Below are 18,325 nucleotides of genomic sequence, written 5' to 3' on the forward strand. Positions count from 1 at the left end.
TTTTCATTTCATCATTTTAATAAAAAAAATTAAAGCTACACAGGGGAAGACATAGTAGGACATAGAATCCATTCTGGCAAACACTATTCCATCTAATTCAAAATAAGCTGTAATGCAAATATTGTTTCTTGTTAAGGGACAAAATATTCTGTTTGACTGTCAGTTTAAAAGTTCTGAAGACCTGCTCTAGAACACATGAGAATGCTAATCAAACACCTCTTACAGTTCAGGTTTTAAAGGCTCTGTCTTAATGATATAATACCACTCACATATATTTTGAAATAGCTCTTCTGAATCATTTCTAAAGCATGTACAGTTCTTATATTTACTCCAATTTGCGGATGCAGAATGAAAGATAGAGGAAAAGGAAACAAATAGGAAAATCCTTTAACTCTTTTTTTGGGGGAAAAGAAGAATTGCATGATACCAGAAACTATTCAATGTGATAGAATAATGTTTGATAGATAGATAGATAGATAGATAGATAGATAGATAGATAGATAGATAGATAGATCGATCATCTTTATTGTCTTTTTTTTTTACTGTGGGCACAATGGCACACATTAAAAATGAAATTTAGTTGCTTCCTCTCAAAGTGTACACATACACAACACATTTAAAACATAGTATATACAACATATGTATAGACCTACACCCTCACATATAAGTAACATATAAATATTATTCACTGCCCATCTTGAATTAGTAAATATGATAACAAGCACTAGCTGTAACTGACAAATATCTTCATGATGAGCTTCCAAAAATCTTCCAACATACCATTCTGAATTCAAGGCCATCCATTCCAGAAGGGTGAAATGCTGAACTCAGAGCTTCTGTATTCGGCAAGTGTCTTCTGTTTCTGTCATTTTCACACTTTTCGTTACTCTGAGAAGCTGTTCCAAATCCCGCCAATTCATAGTCAGCATGTAATACATGAGAGTTCTGCTGCGTAAATATGAAAAATAACAGACAATTTTATATCACACCAAACAATCTAGATCCAATTGAAGGCTACTAATATAGTTATCAACATATTTTTTGCAATATGACAAGAATTATACAGATACTGAAGGATAACGTTCACATTAATTGGATGTAATCTTTGCATAAAATGAACAAACAGTACACATAGAATTTTTTTTCTAAATCTACTCTGCTATCTTTTTGGGTGTAATTCTCAAATAAGTACTTTCACCAACTGCAGTGTTCTCGATTTTAGAGAATATTACAATTATATATATATTGATTCAGTGCAATACTGAATCAACATAATGCAATTACTGAATCACATTAAGATATTGTTTGCTTAAACCATAAGAGCTATGTCCATAATCATGTAAGAACAAAACCAAAAAGCCTTTTATGTGACATGCGAATTCTATTAATATGAGCAAATGTAGAGCTTTACCATCAACTATTATTCTGAATATAGTCTAAGGGTAATACTTCGGTTCATGAGCTGGAAATAAATAAAAGATGGAATCATCTTGCAAATGCTTCTCTGATCCCACTTGGAATACTACATCTGGAAAGTCAGCAACTTTAAATTGTGGTATATTACCCCTATTTTAAAGCAACAATGCTACAATATATTTCTATTACTATTATAACTACAACTACAACAACTACCAGCTTTTTTACTTTACTAAGTTTTTTAATCAATGAGCCAAATATAGAATAAGCTGAACAGGAAGTACCATATCTTTGCTTTTCAAAGCATTCTGGAGCACAAGGTTATTTGTCTTCACTTGTTTCAGTCTCAAGCATAGATTTTCTACTAGAGTATCCCTCTCTTTCAATTCAATGAACTGAAAAGCTGTCTTGCTTTTTACACTGATAATGATGGGATTGGGTAGAAGACTTGTGTCTTCCATCTTCTCGATACTAGCGACCTGTAAACAAAAATTATCCACAAAAGAGAGGGAAAAGGTTTGATATTGATATGTCAATATCAATAGTTGCTGTTTCATTCTAGAAATGCAAATGCGAGGATTATTTAAGATTGTAATCTGCAGTCTGAACTGAATTTGTTACGTTTTTATAATGAATCAATAAATCACAACATATTAACATTTTAGCAACAATGTTTCATGTTCATGGTAGTTATTATTTTTGATTTGGAAATCACATTAATTTAAGTAATTGTGAAATCATTTATTACACTGATTGGGATAAATAGATATACCTCTAAGAATTTCCTCCTCCCACAACAATATTTTAATTAGGAATTCTGGTCAAAGTATTTCAAGTTATAGATCAGATCCATCCTTTCAAAGGCATAATAGATTTTAAAACCAAGCATATCAGTGAATGGTATACTAACCTCAGTAAGCGGAATAAGAATATTACAGCAGCCATCTTCTTTGCTAGCAAAACTAATATAACCATCTGAAGCATACAGCTTCCCAGCTGTGTGACAACGGCTGAAGGGTGTCCATAAAGAGCAATCCACAATTTCATGCAGCCTCTCTTTCTTTGATAACCTAAAAAAGGCTCTGAAGTATTCATTTTGTGCCCTTGTCTCCAAATCTCTATTAAAGAAGGAGATAGTTATTTACAGACAATTTGAATGCCCTTTCTAATACAATAGGATCTCCTGAATAGAAGAGATATATGCAAGAGAGAGAGAAAATAAATGCTTGTGTGGTTGGTTTCAAATTTAATCATATTATTTGAAGAAACCCTGCATCACAAGTCTGTTAAAACGATTTATTTATAGGTCAGTCTCCACTGCTGAATTTAAGTGCTGTCTACCCATCTTTGACTATGGCGACACATCAGGAAATAGAATGTTACTATGTTAAACAACTAGATTCCTTGTTGCTAACAACTTCCCTACATCCCTTTTGAAAATAATTAACAGAAAGACAGGAATGAAACTCTTATAGGTGGATACACCTGTCATGGAAGAAGGTTGGTTTTAGCCTGTATAGCCCAAGGTGTCTAATGAGGTGGATAAAAGTGGTTAAATATTCTCTTTTTTGTTATTTTAGAATGTAACTGACACAGTTTTAGATATGTAATTAACTTTGGCAAGGATTCAGCATGAGCAAGATAGTGGGTAGTATGCATGCCTTTGTAAGATTCTTGCTCACTGCAGTTGTAACCAAGCAAATCTGAAATATTTTTCCCAACCCTTAGAAACAACATAGTACCAAAAGACATCTATAAATAGTTTGTTACTGAAGTTATATTATTTGTTTCATGATATGTAGGCTTCTCAAATATTGTTTTTCTTAAAAATAAAAACAAAGTTGTTCCTACTGCTCTATTAAAGAATGTAATATGTGGGCTAGAAAAATCTAAGGACTGTCTTCTAGCAATCTATGATTTCCAAGACTCATAAGTTTGATTTCATTAAAAAACAAACAAACATTCAAAGGAAGACAACATTAGGTTAATGATACATATATTCCACTGGAAAATCGGCCATGAATAAGATTGTAATTGATTCAGCACGATATTGTTCATTGCATCCAAAATAGATGAACTAGTAATAAACTCTCCAATTTGGAGAGGTCCTTTTGACAAAATGCAAATAGATGTAAACCATCAAGTTTTAAAAATATATATGCACATTTTTAAAAAAAAAAATGATGCACCTATACCTAATGTATATATAAAAGATCACAGATACCAGAACTGTGCAGCAACTCAGATTCACTCTCCAAAAAGGGCTTTAAATATTTGGGAATGCAAAATGGTCTAAAATATCTTAATGGAGCCATAATTATTTCCCAGGACTATTCAACCCTGAGAATAGGCCAGCTGCTTTAAGGTGCTGCAGACAAGTGCTATGTTCATGTTGCATGTGATACTATTAAATAAAAGCCATGATATCTTCTCAGTTTACAGAGATATGTATGGTTGAGCATTAAACTTTTAGGTTCAGAGTGTCCTGAATAGTAATAGCAGTAACTACTGTACTAATAATTAGTTGCAATGCTCAACATAGATGGCTCGTGATTCCATGTCTGTACCTCATCCCTTGGTACAGGGATTGTACAGGTACAGGTTATGCATCATAAACTTTTACTACTCTAGCCCTTATTTCTCTTGCCTTTTAAGTTTGTGATCATAAAATGAATTACATCTATAAAAAGAATTGGGGGGGAACTATAGTTCTGAGAAGAAGTTTGGGCTCAGACAAAAATCTAAACTGTAGAAGAAGCAGCACAGCAAAAGTATGAAATCACCAATTCAAGAGCAGGATCAGAACTTCCAAGTCTTTTCCAGTGTGTTCCTACCACTTCTATAAACCAGAATCTGCAATGTCCCCATTAACTTTGGAAAGGATTACTGAAATTCTAAAGTTGTTCAAAATGCTTCTGAAATGCAGCAGAGCTGCAAGAGATAAGCTTCCTCCATTTCATCTTATAAAATAAGGAAGATATTTTTTTGAAAACACATTTCTGGTTTCAGGTTAATTTATGACCATAATGGAAATTGCCCATTACGACTACAAGTTGTGATGGTCATTAAGTTAATCAGTTAATCGACTTAATTTTACTATGTTTGTTCGCAGCAGTCATTAAGCAAATCACCATAGTTCTTAAGTGAGTCCAATGTTATGTAAATACTGTGGTTGTTAAATAAATCTATTGTTTTCTATGGGGCTCTTTTGCCAAAAACCAGAAGTAAATAAGTAAATGTTTACTTAGATATGCTACAGAGACAGAATAAAAAACTGAATGATAAAATGAAAGCTAATTTTAAAGAAACAGTTACAAAACAATGGGAAGAATTATGGACTAAATCTGCAATAGTTGCACCACATTAAAAATGAAGGAAAATTGGTATAAAATTATATCAATAATATCTAGGATAAACAAACCTTATAGTAATAAATACTGGAAATGCCATAAATCAGAAGGAAAGTTTTAATCATATGCAGTGGACATGAAAAAAAATCCAAAGTACTAGAAAGATATCTATAATATGATGCAGGAGAATTTGAAATTCAAACTGAAATGAAATCACAATTTTTAATTTGGTATAATCTCAAAAACAGTAAGCAATCTTAATTTAATCTAAAAACTATTAAGAAATAGTTTTCCTTAATAGGTATGGCCACTCTCACTTATTCAATCAATAAATAAAATGGCAGCTGGGTACTATACAAAACTTAATAATTACATATGTAGAATTAAGTTATGAGTCTACTCCCCATGAAAATTTCTTTTTACCTATGCACACAACATGTACAATAATATTCCAAGTGCACTAAACAGGAACAACCTCTTTTAAAGCAAATTTGTTAATAATCCACAAAAAAAATAATTCAAATAGGAAAAAAAGAAAAAGTATTACTGAACTATTTCAAAAACAATAGTCTGATGTTGAAATACAAAATTTACATCAACTATTTTAAAATATCTGTACTGATCTAGAATTTGTTGTTAGTATAAAAATAATAGAAAATATTTTTCTTTCATTTGTTGGCCTCTCATACAGGTGATCTTTTATTTAGACATGACTATGCTATAATACCATTGAGTGGTAGAATGTCTACAATAAACAATAAAAACAAGCTTATGTTTTACCTCTTGGTGATTTGAGTAGGGTCTTGCAGACATGGATCCAGTTCAAAAACCTCATTATCTAATAACCTGCGGAGAGTTACATCTGCCAACTGTTCCATTATCCTGAATGCCTCATCAATATTAAGAAACATGGAGAAATCTCGTTCTTTATTTTGAGTGGTGATACGGATAATGTCAGTCATAAATATATTGGAGGTTCTTTCCAGTTTCTGAATATCAACCCAGGGTATAGTAAGTTTTACTGAAATTAAAAGTAACAAAAAAATTAGTTCAAAAATCATCAGAACCCAAAGTCTCACAAAAATACCAATATTCTCTTTATATTTCCTTAAAAGCGAATCCTACTACAGTCATTCTTTTGCACAAAAAGTAGACATAAATCTCTATCCATGGTAACACAGGGGAAACATTACTCTATATAGTGTATTTTAATCACTATGCTTTATTCTTATGTAACAAAAGGCAATGTAACAAAACTACTCTAAGCACACTCTGGTTTCTCTGCAAACTATATAAATCTTCCCTTTTTTTCCCTAAAGATTTCTTTTGAGAAAAAAAGTTATTCTAAACAAGGCCCATGGCAAAATGAATATGCAATTCCTGAATGTAAAGTTAAAAATGTTAATGTTGGGGTGTGTATGTACACATGTAAAATAATATATAGAAAAATGTATACAGAATTCTTTATAGAATAGAATTCTTTATTGGCCAAGTGTGATCGGACACACAAGTAATTTGTCTCCGGTGCATAAGGTGTCAGTGTACATATAAACACCAAGTAATAGGTCATGTGTCATAAATCATAGTTACAATCATTAATCATAAGTTACAAACAACAATTGATAACTCATAAGAAACTTATAGAAGAAGATAGTAGGAAAGATGAGAAGATGAGAAAAGGTGAAAAGTGAATTAAGTATTCAGCAGAGTGATGGCATGTGGGGGGGGAACTATCTTTATGTCTAGTTATTTTGGAATGCAATGTTCTATAGCGGCGTCCTGAGGGGAGAAGTTGAAATAGATTATGTCCAGGATGTGAGGAGTCTGTAGATATTTTCTCAGCCTTCTTTCTGGTTTGTGCAGTATACAGAGTCTCAATGGAAGGCAGGCTGATTGTGATTGTTTTTTCTGCAGTCCTAATTATTAGTTGAAGTCTGAACCTGTCTTGTTGGTTGCTGTGCCAAACCAGTTACTGAGGCACAAATGACAGACTCAATAATTCCTCTGTAGAACTGTATCAGCAGATCCTTGGGCAATCTGAGCTTTCTGAGTTGATGCAGCAAAAACATTCTTTGTTGTGCCTTTTTAATGATGATTCTAATGTTAGGTGACAGTTTCAAATCACTGGAGATAATAGAACCTAGAAACTTGAATGTCTCTACTGTTGATACTGTGTTGCCTAATATTGTAAGAGTTGGTAAAATAGGAAGGTTTCTTCTAAGATCTACTATCATCTCTACAGTTTTAAGAATGTTCAACTCCAGATTGTTCCGGCTGCACCACAGGGCCAGCTGATCATCCTCTTATCTATATGCAGATTCATCATCATCTCGAATGAGACCAATCACTGTTGTATCATCTGCAAATTTCAGTACTTTAATAGAGGGATTCTTTGAGATGCAGTTATTGGTATATATGTAATAATATATAAAGATTAATATAGGCTAATAATAGCCACTGATGTGCTACTGCAGTCCCCAGGTTAAGAATGTCTGACTTAAAGATAATCCCTAGACATAAGCAGGACTGTCTATAACAAAATGACAGGTGGTTGACCCATTACAGTACTTAAAATGGCAGATGGCTGACCAGCAACACGATCTGACTCAATGGTGGACAGCATTCTCATTCCTTGAGCCAATAAACTGCTGAAACCACAAAAATGTTTTCAAGAGAGTCACAAAGTTGAGTGTGCAGCTTTAATATAATTTTACCCTTTCAACAATTCATGGAAGGAAGAGGTTCAAAGCTCATCAAATTGTGGAACTCAACAAATTTGCAGATGACACCAAGCTGGCAGGAATAGCCAACACTCCAGAAGATAGGCTTAAGATACAGAAGGATCTTGACAGACTTGAACATTGGACCCTAGCTAACAAAATGAAATTCAATGGTGAAAAAAGTAAGGTTCTACATTTAGGCAAGAAAAACCAAATGCACAGATATAGTATAGATGGTACCTGGCTCAATAGTAGCAATTATGAGAGGGATCTTGGAGTCCTAGTGGAAGATCACTTAAATATGAGCCAGCAGTGTGCTACAGCTGAGAAAAAAAAATCCAATGCAGTCCTAGGCTGCATCAAGAGAGATAGAATCAAGATCACATGAAATATTAATATCACTTTATATTGTTTTGGTAAGACCACACTTGGAATATTGTATCCAGTTTTGGTTGCCGCAATGTAAAAAGGATATTGAGACTCTAGAAAAAGTGCAGAAAAGAGCAACAGAGACGATTAGGGCAGGGGTCCCCAACATATGGGCCGTGGCCTCTTGGCCAGCGGGCTGCAGAAATGCCTGACCAGTGTGCCCACGTATGCGCACGTATTCCACCTCCACTCACGCTAGCACCCGCGGCCCTATTTGCACGTGTGTGGGCGCGAACGAGGCTGCTAACACCAGGCGGGTGTGCATGGCCCGTTTGCACATACGCAAACAGGACCGCTAGTGCTCCATGCGCCCGCGCCAATTTGGAAGCTGCTCTCCTTCCCTTTGGGCCACAAGCCCAGAAAGGTTGGAGACCTCTGGATTAGGGAACTGGAGGCTAATACATCTAAAGAATAGTTGCTGGAATTGGGTATGTCAAGTTTAATGAAGAGAAGGACTAGGGGTAACATGATAGCAGTGTTCCAATATTTCAGGTGCTGCCACAAAGAAGAGGGAGTCAATCTATTCTCCAAAGCACCTGAAGGCAGGACAAGAAGCAATGGATGGAAACTAATCAAAGAGAGAAGCAACCTAGAACTAAGGAGAAATTTCCTGACAGAACAATTAATCAGTGGAACAACCTGCCTCCAGAAGTTGTGAATGCTCCAACACTGGAAGTTTTTAAGAAGAGACTGGACAGCCATTTGTCTGAAATGGTATAGAGTTTCCTGCCTGAGCAGGGGATTGGACTAGAAGACCTCCAAGGTCCCTTCCAACTGTTATTCTGTTAAAAAAGGAAATACCTGATATTTTGAGTGAGATCACTTTGTCTTCAGGACAGTAAGAGATTGAATTCTAGTGGGTTTTCCTTGAACTGCATTCTCCTTGCTGGACGTCTCTCTCCCCATTTTACACACTTGCCAAATCCCACTTTCATTTTATGTATACTTTATGTAAAATGCATAGAATTCAGCTGTGTAGAATACCATTTGCTATTTAAGAGATGCACAAAATCTCGTTCTCATTTAACAGACAGTTGTGTCTATACCTCTCCATTACTGTTTTCTAAAGCAATTTGAAACTCAGAAAGCCCTACCAGTTAGCTACATGCTTTCCACTCCAGTCTGCCACCATCCAAGCTTCCCTTTAACTTTTGCCTTATTTAACAAAATGTATTCAGTGGTTTGAAAAGTGTAGTGGCTTTACTACATTATCAGATGTTGATACTTACATTCCTTGCCCAAAAAAAAGGAATAGAAACAGAGGTGATTAATGCTTAGATAAAGCCATCCCTGGCGAGGAACTTTCCCTTTCCAGCAGCAACATGAGTAATACGTAATCAATTTTTCTACTTCGGGGAAGTTAAACCTGGTCTCAAATTTTACTAGTGCTTCTCTGAACTTCTCAGGATCCTCTTCCTGTTCTGCTAGCTTGCTGCTGGTCTCTTCTGCTATTAATGCCTAAATCAATGAAAAATGAATGTGTTACAGGAGATGTGCAGACAAATGCTTCTAACGCTTGTTGCTAGATAAAATAATATACATAATGTACAATAAATATTACAGAGTTTTTAGTGCCATTCTGTGTTTTAATCTTCATAACATTCCTGATGGCTTAGATAACATTTAGTCGAATATTTTTACAATATATCAAGATGCATTACTGCAGAACTATAGCAAAATTAGCTGTTCTATTCATTCACTTTCAAAAGACGTTCAGTCAACTTACCAGTTAATTATATTTCCATATCTGTTTTGACTTTCTTTGTCAATAATTTATAAAAAGTAAACAAAATTAAAATGTGATAATTCAGTAGAAAGTGATATGCTACTAGCTCATAGGATTAGCTAATAAATGATACATGTTCATAAATAAAAAGGACTAGAGTTGGGAAGTCAGCTGATGAACCTAAACAAAATCTAGTTCTTTACCATGCAGTTATTCATTGCCAAATATTTTCTTCTTGCAGTTCTCCATTTCCATCAAAAAGCACTTTCTTGTAGCCCTCTCATTTACCTTTGTCCCAATAATAACAAGGCACAAACAATAGCTGACTTCCAGAGTTGATGGGCAAAAATGTGCCCACCACTGGAGGTAGAGCTTGACTGCACCCAGCACATCAAATGAAAAGCCTATCTGTCTCATTCCTGAGCATTTCCACGTATTCAATTGATCTTATGGGAGTAGAAAAGAATCCACAGACCTAAGCATGGATCATCTCATGAGTTCCTACTGTAGAAGCCTGGCATCTTTGTGTTGTGATTATGTTATACTTCTGACATCATCTCACTCTAGAAGCTCAATGTTATCTCAAAACACAAACACTAAATTATTATTATATGTTTATAAGATACAATAAAAGCTTAAAAGAAAAAGGATAATACAAAGTAGAACAGAATAGAGCTGGAAGGAATCTTGGAGGTCTTCTAGTCCAGCCCCCTGCTCAAACAAGAGAACCTATACCATCTCAGACAAGTGACTATCTAGCCACTTTTTAAAAATCTCCAGTGATAAGCGCCCACAATTTCTGGGGGCAAGCTATTCCACTGGTTAATTGTCCTCACTATCGGGAAGTTTCTCCTTAATTCCAGGTTGCTTCCCTTTGATCAGTTTTCAACAGTGGTGGGATTCAAATATGTGAACAACCGGTTCTCTATGTGGATGCCGCTTCTGGAAGTCCATTCTGGGCCTGGACAACAAAAAATTAACTATCGGTTCTGCCAAAATGGTGCAAACTGGCTGAATCCCACCACTGGTTTCCAACCATTGTTTCTTGTCCTGCCTTCTAGTGCTTTGGTGAATAACGTGACCCCCTCTTCTTTGTGGTAGCCCCTCAAATACTGGAATACTGTTATCATGTGTCCCCTATTTCTTCTTTTCTTTAGACTAGCCAAACCCAAGTCCTGCAGCCGTTCTTCGTATGTTTTAGTCTCCAGGCCTTTGATCATCTTGGTTGCTCTTCTCTTATCCAAAACAATAATAGAGAATAGAATAATAAATAGTTCATTTATTAATAATGGCAATTTATTCATTTATTTTAGGAAAATGATGATATACATGGTTTCCTGCTTACGTATTTTATTCTGTTAGGAACTCTATACGGGAGATTAAGGCAACTGATTGCTCAAGAGCAATTAATGAATTGCATAGCTGAGTAAAAATATCAGTTCAGGTGCTAATTGGCATGGATCATTTGTCCTGAAAAATTACGTCCATGAATAGGATATACAACCAACCACGCATTCCCAAAATTGTGAACAAAGGTCAAGGTCTCAAAAGTCATTTTCCACTATCACATCTTGTAGTATCTTCTAGAATCATCAAGCCATCATTGTGGCGGGAAGATTTGTGAGCTATTAACATAAATTTTCAACTAAAGATTTTCTGACTAGGGTTATCTACCTAAACACAAAATAACCATTTCATAATGGTGTGTGTGTGTGTGTGTGTGTGTGTGTGTGTGTGTGTGTGTGTGTGTGTGTAAAGTCCAACACCCAGAAGACTGGAAGATAAATTACATGGGAAGAGATAAAACAAAGACAGATATTAAACTTCTATTAAAACATGTATCTGGAGCCTAGGAAAGAATATTAAAAGTCATGGTATCAACTTCCTCTTTTATCAGACGCAAGTAGGAAAAAAGTTCAAAAAAATAAAGGCATGATTCCAAGATGTATTAACTTTTCTTACAAATTTTTGCTCCTAAAGATAGCCAGAGAAAATACCTGAACATTTTTTACTTATTTTGACACCAATACAAATGATGGAAAAATAATGAATATTCTCTTACCTTTATTTTACCTCTGACAAAGCTGACAATATCTTCTTTATTATCAAACACAGGCAAGGTATGGAGCAGGTTTTGTTCCAGCCATTCCCAGTGATGGTTTATCTCCTCAACTGTGGCACCTAGCACAAGAGAGTACAATTGTGGGGAAGATTTTTCCACAAAAAAAACCTTTTTTGTATACTTGTTACATTTTTATTATAGCAAGAATATATACGGTACTTTCACTTTTTCCGTAAAGAGAAAAAAAGTCAGATCCTCTTATTTAATTACAGATGACAAACTCTTGTGATTTTTTGCTACAATGACACTTCTTCATATATCACCTGCATCATATAGACTCACCAGTCACAAGTGTTTTCTGATGAGTTAGAGCTAAAGCAAATGGATATTAACATTCCATGACAGCTCAGTTTTGGGTTCAGTTCTGAGTGAGAATCAGAACAGTATTCTTCATGGATGTCCAAACTAGCATTCTCTTGGCTAACTTCAATATTAGTTTATCTCTGTCTACAAGTCTACATAATAATGTGAAAATCATTCACGGTATCTTTATGTGCTACTAAATTTCATATCCTTTAAATGTTTTAATACATTTCATTTAAAAAAAATCACAAACAAAACAAGCATATGAACAGATTAAGCAAATACATCAGAAAATAAAGTTCTGGTCATTTCTTTTTTTTCTGCCTCCAAAGGATTTGTGTATCTGTATGTGACTTGGCATATATGATTATAAACATTTAAATATGTGAGTTCTCATTTACAAATGAAAATAGCAACTTACATTTGCCATTTTAAAGGCAGTGCCTTCTGTTAGAGGCATCCCTTAATCTCTAATCTCTATCTGGAAGTCAAAGAACATTAATCACAGAATAATCCTTCAAACCTATCTCTGGATGACAGGAGGAGGCCAGTAAGAAAATGTGCAACTAATTTTGGGTAAAAACTAGTAAAATTCTATAATTTAGAAATTCTATCTTAAGCATAGTTTGAGAGTGTTCTGAGTTTGGACAGCACGTTATGCCTATACAGATAGTTTAATTTCCTTTGTTGTGCAAAAGTGGTCTATAAATTAAAAATAAAAAGAATATGGACTAATGCTTAGAGGTAAATAAACTAAGACTGTTTGATTTCTTAATCCTGAAATAATGAATCCAATAATGTCACAAGAAAAAAGGCTATTACTTCAGCAAGTGGTTTAAAATCTTTGTGGATAGAAATAATATATATATATAATTCCTATATTGTTTTATATGGAGATATATAGAAATAAGAAAAAGAACAGGTTCTCAAACTTTGTTGAGATGTGATTTGTTAATAATAAGGTAATGCTTATTTGCTTTGCTATAATATAGTAACATGATGATCTACAAACCATAATGGCTGAGTTCATAGAACATGGCTAACATAACCTTTGAACCTGGCCAGTATACAGTATGTAAGAACATGATTCCTGGAAAGGAAAAAAAAAAGGAAAAAAACTATTTAATTACCCTTTCCAGTTCTTCACAATGGAGAGAGGAAACTGAGATCAGCAAAAAACCTATAAACATACTGCAGTCAAACCTGATGTTGGTATCATTAAAGATTCAGCTGCTACTTCTTACAAGAGAAGAGATAAATATAGCTAAGTATGTTTTCCATTTTCAAGGGCTAAATTTCCCATACATAATGCCAACTGCCAGGGAAACTGTCCAAGAGTTAACTGTCCTCAACAGGAAGAACTTGTATCTTGATAAACACAATTAATCAAGATAAGCTCTGTTTCAACACAATGCACACATTATTAACTTCATCTCTACTACAGCTTGAAAACAAGATAGACTGCAAAAATCCTCACAAGCTGTAAAACTACAACTGCCCATACTCAGGCATTTTGACTAAGCAATAAAACTGAAGCCAAATTTTAGAAGGTAAAGTTTCTTTTAAGTCAACTTTGATTCCTGGTGATTTTTTGGACATGTATAATACATAAGTGGCTTTTAACTGCCATCTACTGTTTGTTTGTTTAGGGTTTTTTGATTCCCAATCTAGTCTATAGCTCTGGTATTCCTGACCATGTCCCATCTACATATCTTTTTTTTTTTAAGTACTGTATCTTGCTCACCAGTTTTATAAATAGCTGTTGCTCTCTGAAAAGGGAAGAAAATGGAGGGGACAATTAAACTTTTCATGTACTTATATTACATGAATATTGTTACAGGTTATTAATGAAAATGGGAACAAGCACATAATGACCTGAGTGTGAAAGGAAGAGAAATGGATGAAAATAACTTGATTATAAGTATAAAATATATACCTTATGGCAATTACTTAATAATCATGAAAAAATGATTATTCTAGATTTGGTTTTAATAAAACAGTACTGTTGCTTGAGACATGAAATCTTGTAAATAAACTTGTGAGTAGATATAGCAAGGCAAAAATTTGATTTCAAACCGGTTTATACATTTAAACGAAGGGTCCTTGAAGAAAAAAAAATACACTGGTTTATATATTCCTATAATCTTCGTTCTGTTCTCATTTTATGAATCAATATTCTGAACATTTTGTTTGATCAAAGCTTATAGCAGTGTTTCTCAACCTTGACAATTTTAAGGCATGTGGACTTCAACTCCCAGAATTCCACAGCCAGCAATGCTGGCTGTGGAATTCTGGGAGTTGAAGTCCACATGCCTTAAAATTGTCAAGGTTGAGAAACACTGGCTTATAGTATTCAACCCAGATATATTTTATTACATGATTACAGGTAGTCATCGACTTACAACTATTCGTTTAAGGATTGTACAAAGTTACAGTGGCACTGAAAAGTTAGTTACAACAAGTCCTTACACTTATGACTATTGTAGCGTCCCTCTCAAAATTCGTGCTCTTGGGAGATGGCATGCATTTTTTATGACTGCAGAGTCCTGGAATTGCTATTTGCAACCTTCCCAGGGGATTTCCAATAAGCAAAGTCAATGGGGAAAGTCAGATTCTCTTAATGACCTGATGATTCACTTAATGACTATTGCAAAAAAGTTATAAAATTGGGTGCTTATTGACAGTACAATCACTTATTGACTACATTGCTAGAAGATGGGACCTCTAGTTCCAATTATGGTTATAAATTGAGGATTACCTGCATTAATGAACAACCAAATTAATCATACAGTATCTCTTTTTCTCTGATATTAATGTAACAGAAAATCTCAGAGTCAAAATATGCAGCTTATCATATGCGGTAGTTTCCAACTACAAACCAAATTCTAATTGAAAAAAATACTGTAGCTTTCATTAGTGTGTCCACCAGACAATATGACTAACAGTAGGAAAACTGACACAAATTTATTGCATGAAAGAGATTTACTGACAGTTGATTTCTATGAATGGAGAGAATATTGTGTTGCCCACTTTTTAAAATATGTACTTTCTGAATTACTATGTTACAAGAACAGTGCAAGATAAACTTAGCATTTTTATCCTTCATTTTCTGCATGGTCAAAGAAACATGTAGGCAAAAATCAATTGCTGTGAGCAAAACAGAGTCCACCTGTTGTTTTCCTGACTGCTATTATCAAGCCTAGAGAATTATTTCCATGCTTTTGGCAGCATGCCTTGCAAAGCTAATCTAAATAATTTATTTTTTTCCTCCAGGGAATGTTATTAATCTTTCTTTATATAGCCATAAAATGCTTCAGTTGCATGCTGGATTAATATTTTATTTATTTAAAACATTTATATAGCAGCCCATCTTGTACCAAACCCTGGCAGCTCACAACAAAAACTGATCCTACAAATATTAATTATCATTCTACTAACTAGACAAAATGATTTATTTTATGTCATTCTTCTCTAATTAAAAAAGGTTTTCAATTTCAGAACCGATCAGTATTAAAGTTTGTAAAAGAAAGGAGGCAGACTAAGGAAGACGGAATACTAGGTAGATTTCAATCAGGGGAAAGTTTGTACAAGATTATCAAGCTTTCTAATTGTTCACCCTAAAAAAGAAACTGAATCACATCAATAAACTGATAAAACTCACAGCTTTCTCAATATGAGAAAAAACATTATTAACTGCAAAAAAGAAAAATATAACCACATAAACAAAATTGGACTCTGCTAATCAAGGAATCTGCTGTTTTGGGGGGAGGAATCAGTAATTCAGTAATTCAGTAATTCAGTAATTCAGTAATTCAGTAATTCCCATTTTAACATTACAAACAAAATGACTTAATCTACAACTTTTTAAGTGTCTATAATTCTTCCACCAAGCAGCAAGAAAGAATGTTAAGATCTTTACCAGGTTCTTCTGTCCTTATTAAAATTAGCTGCTTTTGAACAGAAAAAAAAATCAACAAAAATGTCATTCCTCACACTTCTAGCAGCAGGGTATCCTCCTGCTCATATCTTTTAGAATTGCGGAATTTTATTCACCACTGCCACCATCACAACAAAGAATGCAGGAAAAGCACTACATGAGTGTATATGTATTATATTTATATATCTCTATCTAGCTATCAATCTAGCTATCTAATACTATATGATACACATACACACACAGAGAACTGAAAACTGCAGTTCTGATAATCAAGAGGATCCAGGTGACAATCCCTATGCAGTTCTGAGGAAATGTGTCCAATCACATTTCAATTTTGTGTATTCTCAACAATAGACAAAATTGTTAATAGTTTATTCACACCTATATACATTATATAAATAAATGTATACAAACATGTATTTGTGGAATGTTTAAAAGTTGCAACCCCCTCCTTTGCAGATCAGGCAGAGCATATAGATTTTTTAAAATTATTAGAAAAATGGCAAATAATGCATGTGAGTTTCAGTATGTAAAGCCATGCTGGTGTCTTTTAATTTCCACAATGGCATAATTAGGACATTTAATACTGGTCATCAAAGAGCTACAATCTGTGAGTTAAGGAGGAGGGTGGGGGAGGAAAGTAGCTGGGCCCCTGCTGATTGGACCTCCATTGCATTTAAACTGCCCAGAGGTTGCTGGGAAGAGCTACAATCTGTGAGTTAAGAAGGAGGAGGATGGAGGAGGAAAGTAGCAGCCCGTGCGCCATTAGGCGCGCAAATCATATAACTAAAAATCAAAAACAGCAGTGGTACATTCAAGGCAAGTGCGTCTGAGATTCCTTTCAACTCAGAATGTCTGGCTTAGTTCAGTGCAACACTTGTTTTGCAGCTGTCTTTCGTAGTACTCTTTTCAAATTTGGAAACTGTCCTATTTGTAAACGAATCACTAGTTTACAAGGACAGATTTTTTTTATCTAGGGTCTATAATCTGTGCTCTTCAGGCAGAAATCAGGTGTCCAGTTCATCCCTTTTACTCTATTGAGCCTCCGCTCTATCAGCCCCCTCTACCACAAAGATCCCGCAGGAGAAGGGCAGTGTGGACAACCATGGGATCTGGCAGGGTGAGAGCTGTGAACCATAAATACAAACAAAGCTTTCGCTGTGTCTCTGCATAACAGATACAGTGCCCTTGCTGAGCTTAATAGGGCCATTAAGGAGACAGGTCAAGGTAGTTGCAATGATAACTCAATAAGCAGGGGATCGTGGTCCAAGATGAAGAACTTGTTTTTGACAGGGAGAAGTGCGAATCAGATATTACACATCAGTCATGTTGCAAGAAGAGCAAGGCATCCAAAAAGAGAAGCCACCTTCTGGTTGGTGATTCAATTATAAGGGATATAAATTTAGGAAAGGACACAGAGGTTTCGAAAGAGGTCAGGTGTCTGCCAGTAGGGACAAGAAGCATATTTTTAAAATTGTCAAGAATGCAAGCAAGGACTGTGATGTGGATGCTATTGTACATCTTGGCACTAATGATCTGTCCCAAAAAGATGTACTCTCTGTTCCAGAGCTTGGGGCAGGAACTTAGCAGGATAGGGTGTAGGCTTACTTTTTCAGAGATTTTACCAGTGTATAAGGAGCAAAATGGAAAAGGCCAGCGTATAGCAGAATTCAATATGTGGCTAAAGGAGTAGTATAAAGGGGAAGGCTTTGGTTATATTAGTCACGATTTCTGAAGCTGGTCCAATTAAAAAATGTACAAAAGAGATAGTTTGCATCCATCCAAGAAAGGGACTGAGTTACTTGGCAATCAATTCACAGATTTTCTGGAGGAATATTTAAACTAAACAATGGGGACAGTGAGTTAATTGATAAGGAACATCCCTGTCCCCAGCAATCTAAAAATTATAGGGTTATCAGTATATGTAATATAGATGTGTGTGTGGACAAGAATATCAACCTTGCTGTCAAGCAAAATCAAGCTTTTAATAACGAGTGCCACACAAAGTGCACTAACCAAACAGGTGGTAAGAAAATTGGGGAACTCAGGGACCACACAGGTTATGTAGAAAGTAAACACAGGGTCAGTCATAAAGGACTCAAATGTCTATACACCAATGCAGAGTATTGTTCTATCCCAGCCTATTGCCGTCCTTGTTAAAGGCACAAGGACCAACCCCTGCTGATACAATAGGCTGGAAACGTTAAAACAAAACAAAATCCCTTTTATTTGGGTGACAATCCTGTCAATAAGTCCAAAACACAAACAGCAAACCTCAAGTTCAAAGGAAGGAAATAGTCCACAGGAACACGTTGCAAACAA

The 18,325-nt window shown here is 35.0% G+C and overlaps 1 protein-coding gene across 1 annotated transcript in view; it reads right to left on the bottom strand.

Annotated features, from left to right (window-relative positions):
* The window catches only part of TBC1D8 (TBC1 domain family member 8), a 51,474-nt gene that overhangs the window by 14,060 nt on the left and 19,089 nt on the right, over positions 1-18,325 (bottom strand). The window contains exons 3-8 of the mRNA XM_015816745.1: positions 11,704-11,822; positions 9,145-9,373; positions 5,547-5,787; positions 2,327-2,534; positions 1,701-1,895; positions 781-948 (exon numbers count right to left, since the gene is read on the bottom strand). Coding sequence (XP_015672231.1) covers positions 781-948; positions 1,701-1,895; positions 2,327-2,534; positions 5,547-5,787; positions 9,145-9,373; positions 11,704-11,822 — 1,160 coding nt within the window. The remainder of the gene's footprint in view (positions 1-780; positions 949-1,700; positions 1,896-2,326; positions 2,535-5,546; positions 5,788-9,144; positions 9,374-11,703; positions 11,823-18,325) is intronic.

The sequence above is a fragment of the Protobothrops mucrosquamatus genome, unplaced genomic scaffold, assembly GCF_001527695.2.
Source record: "Protobothrops mucrosquamatus isolate PMUCROS unplaced genomic scaffold, P.Mucros_1.0 scaffold490, whole genome shotgun sequence".
NCBI lineage: Eukaryota > Metazoa > Chordata > Lepidosauria > Squamata > Viperidae > Protobothrops > Protobothrops mucrosquamatus.